The 13,738-nt window shown below is 42.9% G+C and overlaps 1 protein-coding gene across 1 annotated transcript in view; it reads right to left on the bottom strand.

The window, feature by feature from the left end:
- Nucleotides 1-5,418, bottom strand: part of LOC126326429 (transcription factor sox-3-like) — a 162,752-nt gene extending 157,334 nt beyond the window's left edge. Inside the window, exon 1 of the mRNA XM_049995639.1 lies at nt 5,162-5,418. Coding sequence (XP_049851596.1) covers nt 5,162-5,394 — 233 coding nt within the window. The 5' untranslated portion in view covers nt 5,395-5,418. The remainder of the gene's footprint in view (nt 1-5,161) is intronic.
- Between the last annotated feature and the right edge of the window lie 8,320 nt (nt 5,419-13,738).

Here is a 13,738-nt window from a genome sequence, read left to right as displayed (position 1 = left end):
GCGATATTCTTTACTGTTTACTGATGTTTGAGTAATCAGAACTTCTATAACATCTGTAGTTATTATCCGCAGACGTCTACGTTTTATGTCAACTATGAATACAACGCCTGTCGTCGTACAAGTAAAGCAGAATTTACTATTCAGCGGGTAATATCCGGTCTCCGGTCTAGCATGTAATGCACCACTATTCGCCGCATTACAGCATGGTGGCACTAAAGTTATTGGTCAAGTTCAGCGTCGAATCAACAATATATTGTAAGAATTCGAATGATATAAATATCGCAGTAAGAGCATCATGTTAGTAACTGTAATTAATTTCGATATAGTTACAATGAACATCGACCTACGCGGGGATGACGATTTTCCAGGAAGTTTACTTTTCTTTGATGTAGGCAAAGTTGTTCCACTTTTTATTTTATGAAACTTTCTCTGAATACCAAGAAAAATGCGTGACTCTTTTATAAAGTATAATTTCACAGTTTACCTTTACGTTGAATTTAAAATTGTTCTTTTCGTGTCACATTAATTTAACGAACTGTCTGCAGTTTACTGAAAAATCCTCATCGCATATACTGAGACATGTTGACGTTGAGCCATAACCAATATTAGTTTTTGAAGCCAATTAAATATTAATGTAGCACGTATTTTATTTCATTTTCCATTGTGATATGAGTTGATTCACTTATTTTATATGATGTATTTACGAATCAGAACAAAAATATGGAATCCAACATGTGTGCTTAATCTTAGACTGCTCTACAGCGCTGGTATTTTGCATTCAACGTCTTTGATTGATTTGAGCCCTAGAGTCTAATATTTTCCTTTCTTTGGAGTCAATATCTTGAGGTAGTGTAGTGTTACGTATGTCTGTTTTACATGAAATCGTTAAATAAAGTTGAAGCTGGAAGCGTTAGTGGTTACAAGATAGTAATGTGAGACGTCACAAAACACCTGCGACTCGTCGAGCGATTCTTCTCTCAGCCCATAAATGTTTTCTGGTTTTTTTCTGTAGTTTTTTTTGCCTTTCCTATTGGACTCATTATGGTGTGTAGGTCACTTAACATTAAATGGAACTTTGAAATTCCACCTCTAAAATTTACAATTCTAGCGACAGGATAGTGTCTTGGATAGAGGCTGTCATTCTGCCACACCTCTCATCCTTATGCACGAGGTAAAGTTTTCCACGATAACTCATAATATAATAAATACAGCAAACCGTACCAAAAGTTTATCCAAATAAAAAGACTGAATTTAGGCAGAGAAAATTGTGTCAACAGAACTAACACATACACAATGTTCTAAACAGCGCAGCACTAACCGCGTACGTTTTACACAATTAATTTGAGCTTAAAGTAGTCTCTGTTCTCGGATTATATAGCACAAATGCGCTCTATTCAGGCGATTAGCGATGCCCCTACAATCAAAATGTCTCACAGAAATGTCGCTGCAATTTAATAACTGAAGTAAATGTATTAATCTTAATATAAATTGCATCATATGGCCATACTATAAAAATTTTGGATTTTCGTTTAAAGGGAAAACAAACAAGGTGAAATTGTAAAATGAAAAATGTTTTCTAAGATTGGCAGAGGATTCCTCGTCGGACAAGATGCAATATATTCTTTTAAAAATGACGATCTTCACGTGTTCTGCTGGCTAGATACTTGACCTCAAATACCTCTCAGTGGAATTATCTTATCGAATCACGCGTTTTCAGTTAAAAGAAGATCCAGAAAGGGAACATTCATCGGATGTGACGCAGAAGTTAAGTCACCCACATCCTGTTCGCAAAACTTCGAAATGTTTGAAATAGAAGATCATTCTTCCCCACCTTAACTGCTCCTAAATGAAAGCATTAAGCCGGTGACAATTCTTACACTAACTGACAACACTGGGGTTGCAGTAAGTACGAATGAAACAATTAGCCCGCGACGGTACGGTTACACAAAAGAACTCCGCACATGTGCAGAACGATTTTGCAAACCTGGGAGGTATCAAATACAGTGGCAAACCAGATGAAATCTGCACAGGTCTTCTTAGTCCTGCGAAATATGTCGCACACTGGTTCTTACTCAAAAGACAGTGCTTAGCAAATCTTCTGTATATTTTTTACTGGAGATCATAATTCTTTGCGTAAATACAACGGGGTAGTACATCCGTAGGCTACGCAATATTTTTCGGTATCGGCAAATGTTTAGTTTTTGGTAAAGCTTCATTCTATGAAGTTCTAGTCTACAGTGTATGTACATAAAGACCATTTACCAACTAGTCGTAACTAGTCGTAAACTATCACAAGTGCGTTGCAACGACCTGTAAGAACGTTTCTTCAAGGATAGCAGTTCTTACTCATGTTACACGCTGTGTTTATAGCAGTGTATAATAAAAGCTGCTACTCTCTTCTCAGCAACAGTCCGTGACAGGATTCCAGACCCCTCAGTATATATGAGCTTCCTGTGAAAGCACATGTGCAGATGTCTTTTCCCTTAGAGAACTCGTTGCATACAGAAAGTGTCTTATTCGATGTAAATATTCTCTCTATAAGAGTCGAACGATGAGTTCAGCAATATAATGGACAGATTTCCGAAGATACCCGGGAATAAGCTTTCATGCAGAATGAGAGGCTTTTAACATTTTGCTGCTCAGTACTATTTTGTTCTATCGACAATTTCCTTTTGACGGGACATTGTTCTGTAGCATCAGTTCGAATGTAAACTAACTAGTATCGACTGTGGCACGCGAAGCAGTTTGCCACACGTCATCGTTTCGACGCAACAGTCTGTCTCAGTTAGGAAATACTTCATGCGAGTCAGCTTGCATAGATACTGCATGTAAGGAATTGATGAGGAACTTATATATCACAGGTTAATTCGCACATTAGCAAGTTGTTTGTCTGAATAACATCTATAGAAGGAAGATAAATCCTAGCATTAGTGGATCGGACAAATACAAGAAACTCTGTAAAATCAATTTCACGAGACGCAACGGTCAATGATAAGCATTGTCATTCTTGGGCTTAGTTGTTCACGTTAACTCTGTCGGTCTGTTTCGCAAAAACAGAATTTTCACGGCGTCTTACTCTACTCAGCATTAAATGTTAGCTGTATGGAATACTGTGCTTTAACAAACAACTGAAAACAATTAGGTGGTCTGCAGTCGAGCTGATGATTTGGAACTACGCCACGTCTAAAGCAAACTGTAAGTTCAACGTAATGACATGAGTAATGATAACCCAATAGTGTACTGTTGGCGACACAACTTAGTGAAACCAGGGGTGCGCCAGCTGTCCACAAAGTGGCTGTCAGAGGCAGCAGCGAGGCTCGCAGTGCGTGTTGCGTGTGCGTGAGCGTGTCGGCTACTGGCGAGAGGCCAGGGCGGGCGCAGCCGTCGCTTGTCGCGGTCACGTGACCGCTAATTGCGACGCGCGATCTTCCAATCCTGTGGCTACCGGCGCGTGGTTTCATCGTAATGAACACTAATGAAAACGTTTGCTAATCTTCCGCTCAAAATGCAACAATTGTTAAAATGAAGGGGAAGCTACTAAAATCCAGATAGTAACACAGAGGCAGGTTTTCCTCCAGAATAAAGGGAATCTGACATTCGATGTGCGTGACACTGTACCGTTATTCCGGTGTATGGGATTAAACAATGTATGCTTCATTGTATCGCCTCTACTTGAAGATTTTTCGCGGACATGTCTCTAATCACGCGTTATTTCCTATTGAGAAAGCAATAGTTCTTTCTTAAAGGTTTCAAACTGTTGCGAAAAGAGATTTCTTATACTTTTTCGACATGTAAATTGCAGAGAAGAGACCTGGAAGAGTGATGAGCTCCAAGCGAAATAACCGTCAGACGATACAGTTTTATCTGAGTTTGACTGGTATTAGCTGACTGATTCGAAAAAGAATTTAGTTTATCTGGAAAGGAAATAGGCTGAACCCAGACTAGTTCTTGGTGAGATGCAATTAACCGCTTTGGCCGTCATGGATCCAATTATATCACGTAATGTCAATTAATAGAATCGCCTCAATTAACGTGTTGATAAATCCGGTTTCATACTGTGTGAAGAAATCTGAAACAAAGTCAAGGAAGTGCAGGATTCCAATTATGTCAGAGTTCTGGAGGCATGCAATGAATATTTCTGGTTGAACTCCAGAAAATCCGCCGTCAGATCTCGTCGTCCGCAATGCGAGACGAACGTTAGCTGTGACAGCCAAGGGCGATGGCAGGAAGCGGTCTGGCTTGTAGGGAGACTGTTGGTATTCCGCTGAATGGGTTAGAAGAGGCACAGGCCAACTTAAATAAGTGTGACCGAACGGCATTTCAACCCTGCTGCTCTTGAGGACGAATTAATCGCTTTCACCAAGATGTCACCTTGCTCGGCAGTCGTAATCTAGGTATGCCGTAGCTTTCCAGGCGCCTCGTGATGACATTAGTTTAGCAAAGCACTTTGCTTCAGTCCTGGGCTCTTTTGAACGTCTTTTCGTAGATACGCATAACTTGACATGAGACATTTAATACGTAGTCCACAACTGGAAGTATACTTGTTACGTTTAGTGATTTCTTTAAAATCATTTCGTTTCTCGCGAGGATCTCGAGTGCTGGGTGCCTAAGGTATCGAACGAGACAACTCGGTGGTTAAGATAATCGACACGTAAGCTTTAGATGCATCTGGATGTAAGTGTTACTATTTAAGTATAATTCATGACTTGTTTCTTCAATAGGCCATGAACTATGGCTTTTTCTGTTGCTCGTTCTTAACCAATCCGAGGTGGATTGCGTGTCTAGGAACCTCAGAATCAACAGGACATTAAACCTTCGTCCTGCTTTAATATCGTCATCTGGCCTCTAATGCGCAGAGCTGAGTTCGAAAGACAATAATTCTTTACTGAAGAACAGACGACGAATTTGGGCATATAAGCAACACGAAAGTCGAAACCGACACCGTTTGGAGAAGGCAACGGAAGGAGTGATCCGGTTGAACAGTTTGTGCATCTGAAGGAAACTATACGAAATTTTGATGAATAGAAAGGCAGACCCGAGTGGCTGATAAATTTTAGTGGCGTTTCAGGGCGATGAAAACGTGGAAAAAGTTTTCAGGTCTTGTCGTTTTAGACAGCGGCTTATGACTGATTTAGGGAAGGTAGCTAGCTAGGTGACTGACCTGAGCCGCTTCGCCTCGTCGATGAAGGGCCGCTTCTCCATCTCGGAGAGCAGCTTCCACTCGGCGCCGAGCCGCTTGGAGATCTCCGAGTTGTGCATCTTGGGGTTGTCCTGCGCCATCTTGCGGCGCTGTCCGCGCGACCAGACCATGAAGGCGTTCATGGGCCGCTTGATGTGGTCGGGCGCGTGCTGCGGCCCGGCGCCGGCGCCGCCTCGCTGCTGGCCGCTGCTCATGGCTGCTGGCTGTGCCTCTGGCTGCCCACTGCCGCGCTGCCTCGCTGCCAGCCGGCCGCCGTGGCGCCGCCCCTCCCCCCCACCCCTCGGCGGCCCCCACCCCCTCCGCGACACGCCCACGCGCTGCGCGGGACGGCCCACAACATGGCGCCGGCGCCCAGCCACAGGTGGGCTCTGCACGTGCCCCCAGTCGCCCAGCGGGCGCCTTCGTCTTCAGGTCCTCGTAGTAGGCGGGACATCTCCTTCTCGTCTTCAGTTCGTAGATGACTCGTCAGCGGCTACAGAGTATGTAGCTAAAACTTTATCGGGATCATCATAATCGTAGCCAGACATTTCACATTCATTGCTGGGAAAAGTCCCTCCCTCAGCTACGAATTTTTCCATTCACTACAGTCTTCTGCTATACATCCAACTTTGCTTCTGCTTATTTTCTTATGTCATTTACCAAACCTGCATTAGTTCGTCACTTCGCTCTAATTCTATATTTGGAATCTAGTAAAAACTTTCGCTCTCTGTTATGTCATTCGCTCGCCTAACTGCTGTCTTCCCCTCCTCTTCTTACTCCTCAAATACGGTATTCTCCGTCACAAATGTTCAAATGTGTGTGAATTCGTAAGGAAGCAACCTGCTGAGGTCATCAGTCCCTCTACTTACACACCACTTAAACTAACATGAGCTAACTTATGCTAAGAACAACACACACACTCATGCCCAAGGGAGGACTCGAACCTCCTGCGGGAGCGGCCTCGCAATCCGTGACATGGCTCTTCAAACCGCGCGACCACTCCCATTTCTGGCATTTCTAATTCTCCTAGCTGGTTGCAATTAAAGTGCAGCTTCTCACAGAAGACCAGTGTGGGCTGTAATTACAGTATGGCTGCGAAACTTGATGCGTTAATGCAGAGCTGATTTTGACTGGAAAGAAAGTTAGTTCCAGTTTTGGCCATCATTTGCAAATGTGGCGCTGCGAATACAAGAAAGAATGTATAGAAATGTTTCCATACGTAATGAATTAGGCAGGGGCTGCGGGCAGAAAAGATCAAACAATAGAGAAAGTCATAATTTTAGTTTCATTATTAACTGCCACTTACAAAGTTTAATCATAGGAGATATCGATGAGATGCTGTACAGCGCCAGAATTGCACCTGGTGGCCAATATTGGAATTACTTTTTTTTCGGCATAAATCGGTCCCACTTTAACACATTAGCATGTCTACCAAGTATCCATACGATAACTGCAGCTGTCACCGGAGCTCCGTGAGTAGCTGCAGTTTACCTGTAAATCTATACACCACCACCATCTTACATCTACATTTATACTTCGCAAGCTTCCTTATCGTGTGTGGCAGAGTGTACGTTGCGTACCACTGTCATTTACCCCCTTTACTGTCCCAGTTGCGATAGGTTACCGTGAAGAACAGTTGCTGCTAAGTCTCCACGTGAGCTCGAGTTTCTCAAATTTTACTTCTGTGATGTTTTTGCGTGGTGCCAGTCAACCTCTGATTATGTAAAGAATCGAAATAACATGTATGAAACAGCTTCAAGTTAATTTTTGACGATAAGTATGTAGATCATAAAGCGTTTGAAAGATGTTTGAAATTATGTTTAATGTTTGTTGGAATTAGCTAAATGCTGTCATTATGAAATACTGTGTGAATACAGTCTGGGTAATGTGGGCCTCATTTTAAGCAAACGTTTTTTCTTTCTACGCATCTCAATTTTTATGACGCCAACCCTCCTGAACTACGTGTCGTACAATGACAGTCTTGCATGTACAGCCAGTGGTATATGTGGATACTGTCTGCAAAGTGTGTTGCAAATAGAGTTATTGGTAAAGGAGAAATAAATTGAAATGTCATGCCTGTAGATCTTTTACTTCAAAATGAACGAAAATGTAATTAGCGGTAAACTTTGTCCCTTTGATCATATTGTGGGTGGTATCAGCGAGAGTTTCAAAAAGGTTTGAAATCAATTTTAATTTTGTTGGAAGTCTCTAAGCACTCTCATCCTTAAACAGTGGCCGAATATAGTCGGGGTAATCTGTCTGTAGTGAGCTATGGTGCCTATAGACATAGTTTCTAACTTTAATACTTCTCTCACTGTGTTAAGCCTTCATCATAAAGTCAGATTTTCAAAGAGTAAATTATGAAAGTGTTTTAAAGTGCTATATTCGGTCATTAATTCTATGAAAATGGTTTACTGCAGAACGCCTTTCTTGCAGCGTCTGGCACTGGAGTTAGCTGATGTCAGCATCTCCATAACGTTGTCGCGCTTACTGAATGAACCTGTAACGAAACGTGCTGCTCTTCCTTCGGTCTTCTCTATTTCCTCTTAAAGTTCGTATGCTGCGGATTCCAGAGCAATATTCAGGTATTAGTTCGAATGGATGTTTCGCAAGCTACCACGTTTGTGGCTGGACTACGGTTCCTGAACACTCTTCCAATGAATCTCAGTCTGGCATGTGCCTTACCTGCTATTAGTTTTTGTGTGGTCGTTTCACTTTAAACCGCTCCGTACGCACACTCATAAATGCTTTAAACTCGTGAGTGTTTCCAATGACTGAGCAGTCGTGTAGTCATCCTCTAGTGCGTCTTTCTGTCTGTTTATGCGCGCTACGTTACATTTTTTTATGCTAAGGGTCAGCTGTCAGTCCCTGCAATAAGCGCCATTCTGTGCATGTCTTCCTGCATTTCTCTGCAATTTGCTGGCGTTGCGACTTCTCAACATACAACAGCATCATCCGTGAAAAGCCCCACGGAACTTCCGACGTTACCTGCTAGTCCTCTATGTGTACTGTGAAAGTAATTGTCCTATAGCACTCATTTGGCGTACACTGGAAGCTACTTTTACGCGTGAAGATTTCTCTGCGTTAAGGCGCGTTTACACCCGTGTACCTCGTGCCCAGTCGCCGTTCGCCTGAGTTTGCCTCATACGCCGGAAGAGGCACGCCTGTAAGTGTAAACCCCTTTCTCGACTTGTCCACGTGCGTGATTCCATCAACACCTGGAAGAATCACGTGCGCTATTGCAGTGTTTAAGATGTCAACTTTCCAAGCAGCCGCTTCCACCGCAGCCTCTATTATTTTGAATCCAAGTCGACATCCTGGAAAGAGGTGTGAAATGTCCCCTTAGAAAAATTAAACGTGACTGTGCTTAAACTGACACACAATAGTTCTTAGCGCAACGCAATCTGACTTTCAAAAATCCCTACGAAAGAATGGCCCTCACTAACATTAACCTATATGTTTCACAAATCACTTACCTCACAAAAATCTTCGTTACTTGAACTACTGCAATACAGGGAGCGCCACAGCTAACTAAAAGATTCAAACTACGGAAGTCACTAACTACTGATAGGCACAGTTAGCAAATGAAAGATTTTAATAGAGAACAAACAATGTATTTACCTTTATAGTCATAATATATATATCATTTCGTGACACCAATTCTTACAAATTTCAAAACTCTGTCATCTCTCTCCCCACGTCCACCACTGCTGGCGGCTCACCTCCAACTGCACAACGCTACGCGCTGTTAGCATCCAGCTGCCGCTGCCCAACACTACAATGGCGAGTATTACAACAATGCCAACCAACCACTGACTGCACACAGCACAGCCAGTGTTTTTTTTATACAGAGCGCTACGTGGCATTACCAATAAGAAAACCTAAACAGCCTACTTACAGGTGTAAGTGTTACTTTAATGAATATCTTCCGTGGGGTGGAAGAGAGAAAAACGGCAAGTAGTATTCTGTTTAAAAACATACCTGTAATTCACCCTGTCAGGCCACTGATGGCGAAGAATAACACAAAATACAGAGATGCTGTATCTCTTACCTGTGGCAATTAACCGAGTTTAAAGTTCCACCTCGAGGTATGTATTACGTCGAAATCTAACTTCTACCCAAGAGTCTCCTAGGCTCTGATGAAATCCTCGACAAATTGCATTGCGGCATTGCGCTAAGTTTATGAACACTTGACATTTCTTTTTCTGGAAAGCGAAACATTTAATGATTAACGTTTACTGTCCAAAAATATGCGAATATGTGTTTATTTATGAACATGTAAATTTGTAGAGACATACGTAATGCAAGCGCTGAAAAAGTGACAAGTTTAGTTTACATGTCGGTCTGTCGAATCTCATCAGCATTGTTGTGTCTGTGAGGCGGTGGGCGGGTGGGTGGTGGTGGCGGGGGGGGGGGGGGGGGGGGGAGGTGGGGGGGGGGGGACGGGATGGGGAATCATTTTTTATCTTTAGGATTCAAAGTCTAGAAAAGAGTAGCTGGATGTCAGGAAAAATTTTAAATTTAAGTGCAATTTCCCGCACTGTTTAGTGGTTTGGACGGCGAACAAAGGTTCTGTAGTAGTCGCACAACAGTGGAAGCATCTACTTCACTTATACGCACGATTTCAGTGTTCTTTTATCTGATATCGTCGCCATTAACCTGAACACCATTCACAGATTAATCCTTAGGCCGGTTGCAACTGCCCGATTGCCGCCCAGAGGGCAGTAAGAGGAGCGATCCTCGAGCCGTTATTGCCACTGGATGAAGCCTGATGATGACGCTGCTTCTTTATTGAAGCAGCTTCTCATTTGGCCTCCCATGGTTTGAGTGGACCCCTTACCAGACCTCCCTACGCCATAAACACCTGAGGAGATGTAAGTAATCGAACCCGGGTCCTTCCTCACCGAAGCCAGTGAAGCCAACCATTCAGCTACGGAGAGGTCTCGTGAGCCGAAACTGTCAATAAACTGAAGTGGCTCGCCAAGGAAGCAGGACGACTTTAGTACCTCAAGGACCCCAGAATTACTCCTCCTCTGTTTCAACATGTGTTCGCTGAAACTACGAACGAAGGCTATTTATCTTGTTCTGATTTGTTTTTGCTGTTTCCAGGATGTTGCTATGCATGAGCCGCTCCTGGCAGTCATTTAGTCTCACTTTGTGTTCATAATCGCAGAATTAACTAACAACAAGACGAGGAAATCGCAGGAAAATCCTCTTGAAATTCCTTGTGTTTCTCGCTAGACCACTCGGAAAAGTGCTAATGGAAAAAAAACTCAATTCTTTAACAATGAAATGAAGTAAAACCAAAACAACAAACGAACAGAACAGCGGACAGGCGCACGTCCCGTCCACACTAATCAGATTCATGCGCCACTTTGCAATCTGCGTGCACCCCCTTGCCTCTCCGTGCAACGATCACGTTCAGGATGACGAAAAAGTCCGTTAATATATGGAGACAAGCGCGGAAGAACGGGCTAACCCTCAAATGTAAAAGCTTAGAGACAGGTGGTACCATCTGTTGCTGGGTACGGAAGCTACCAAAATTGACATTGGTCTCACCCCAAAATATTTAAGGGCGTGACCAGTGTCAATTTTGATAGTTCCCGTACCCAGAAACAGATGGCAACACTTTTCTGTAAGTTTCTACATTTGACGGTTAGCCCGTTTTTCCGCGCGGCTTCATATGACAGTTCAATACTTCACGGAATAAAGTATGTACAGAAATAAAAATCGACACATATGTTTGAAATGACGTGGAGTTCCATTGAAGTTGCAAAAAATGCTCAAAATGAGCAACAGATGGTGCTTCATGTGCTACAAAAGCAATAATTAGCATAACAATTGATGTTTGGCAAAGCTGATGTTCTTCATGACAATTGCTCAACATTTCGATCGTCATTCATCAAAAATACCTGTAGCCGAGCGCCAGCGTATTGAACAACACTGTATAGCATATCAGTAGGTACGATGAAAAACTGCAGTGAATGTTGTCTTTCAGCATTCCTAATGACGTCGGACGAACGCGGTAGACTTGTGATTTCAGATAACCCGATTACCAATAACCACACGGATTGAGGTCTGGGGGATCTGGGGGGCCAAGTGGTCAGGAAGTGGGGGCTCAGAAAGCGATCCTCACCAAACGAAGCGTGCAACACATCTTCCACACCTGTAACAGTACTGGGTGCAGCACCACTCAGTACCAAAGTCATTCCTTCCAGCAGGCGTTTATCGGCCAGGCTAGCGATGGTGCAATTCTCTAACACATCGGCACTCCTCTCACCCGTCACGCTGAGATCTTATAGATGGTCCTCACGCAGCATCACTGTCGTGTTGCTGTCCAGTGACATCTATTGGCCGGTTTTTGCACTCGTTTTTGGTTCCAATAAACCGCCAGGTCGTTCCTGGGATGTGTCTCAAGTTTTGCCTCTCTACCTACATGATTCCGTGGAGTAGTGCATTTTCAAATATTAATAGAATTTTGGGTCATCCTGTACATCTAGTGGGAACTTAGAGTTTCAAAGGTGTAAACGCACCTTTAAGTAGTTTTATAGAGGGTGCTCTTGTACCAATATCATTTTCCGCTTTCCTGTTCTATTCGTGGATGAAGGGAATACCTCCGTAATAGCTCTAATGTCTGATTTTCTCACCGAAGTCATTTCCAGAGACACATCTGAGAGGAAAGAATTTCTTTCCCGGCTCTTTTCGAAATGTAATCTCTCGGAATTTTAGTAGTAAACCTCTACGTGATGAAAAATGGCTCTGTTGTCGCGTCTGCCGCTGGAGTCTGGTGCTCTCTGGAACGCTATCGTGCCGGCTAAACGATCTCGTCACGACTGACGCCACTCTTCTTTGGTTCTTGTAAATCTTTTCTCGTAATCCAACTTGGCAAGGGTCCCAGACTGATAAGTAATAATCAAGAATCGGTCGAACAAGTGTCTTGTAAGCCACTTCTTTTGTAAGTGCATTACACCTCCTTACGATTCTTCCAGTGAATATCAGTTGTTATTTGCTTTTCCTCAATTATTTAATGTGGCCATTCCACTTTACGTCTCTTCGGATAGTTACTTTCAGGTCTTTTATGGTAGTTCCTGTTTTAAGTGATTTGCCTCTAAAAGTGTAAGCGAGCAATAGCGGATTTCTTCGGCTAGTCAGGCGCCATACCTTACATTTATTTAGGTTCAGAGTCAACTGCCAGTGCCTGTACCATACATTAACTAGCTGCAGATCTTCTGCATTTCAGTACAGTTTTTTGACTATGCTCCATTCTTATAGACAACGACACCGTCTGCGAAGAGTCTTACAGAGATCAGCTATACAAATTTTGAACAGTAACAGTCGTGTCACACTTTCTTGGGGTACTCCTGAAATTACATTTACATCTGTCAATTTTGTTGCGTTCAAAGCGACGTTTTGAGTTCTTTCTGCAAGGAAGTTATAAATCCAATCACACATCTGATTCGATGTACAGTGAAGACGTATTTTGTTCTCTAAAAGACAGTGCAGAACTGCATCAAATGGTTTCCTGAAGTCGAGAATCACGGTATCAACCTAGCCGCCTATGTCTAAGCCGCCCTGGATGTCTCGTAGGAACAGAGTGACATGAGTTTCCCAGGATCTCTGTTTGCGGTATCCATGTTGATTTTTGTATAGGAGGCATTCGTTCTTCACAAATATCATAATATTTGAACACTAAGGTGTTCCATATTTCTATAAGAGATGGATACCAGCGATATGGGTCTGGAACTTTTTCATCTGCCCTACGACTCAATTGCACAATGAGAATAATTTGGTCTTGCACTTTTTTTTCCTTATCTGCCGTGTTAATTTAGGGGCCTTCTTCCTTCACATCACATGAGTCGTTTCAGGTAGTCATTTAGTTTCATTCAGTGTTCATAATCACAGAGTTAACTAAGAACAATACAAAGAAGTCGCAGGACAATACTCTTTACATTCCTTGTGTTTGTCGCTAGACCACTCGGCAAAGTGCAAATGGAGAAAAAACTCAATTCCTTAACATTTAAATGAAACAAAAACAAAGCAACAAACGAACACAACAGCGGACAGGCGCACGGCCTTTGCGTGTGTCTCCCCATCTGGGATGGTGAGACTCCTGCGCTTCCACTAATCAGAGGCATGCGTCACTTTGCAGCCTGCGTGCACCCCTTTGCCTCTCCGTGCAACACTCACGTTCAGGATGACCAAAAAGTCTGTTAACATATGAAGACAAGCGCAGAAAAACGGGCAAACCCTCAAACGTAGAAACTTACGGATAAGTGTTACCATCTGTTCCTGCGTACAAGAACTATCAAAATTAACATTGCAAAATTGACATTGGTCTCACCCCAAAATATCACATTAGCGTAAGTAGGGATGAGACCAATCTAAATTTTGCAATGTCAATTTTGATAGTTCCTGTACGCAGGAACAGATGGCAACACTTATCCGTCAGTTTCTACATTTGACGGTTAGCCCGTTTTTCCGCGCTCCTTCATATGACAATTCAGTACTTCACGGAATAATGTATGTAGAGAGATAAAAATCGACACATATGTTTGAAAT

Source organism: Schistocerca gregaria, chromosome 2, assembly GCF_023897955.1.
Source record: "Schistocerca gregaria isolate iqSchGreg1 chromosome 2, iqSchGreg1.2, whole genome shotgun sequence".
In the NCBI taxonomy this organism is placed as follows: domain Eukaryota; kingdom Metazoa; phylum Arthropoda; class Insecta; order Orthoptera; family Acrididae; genus Schistocerca; species Schistocerca gregaria.
The sequence above is the reverse complement of the archived record's forward strand: the minus strand, read 5'-3'. Positions and strand labels throughout refer to the sequence as shown.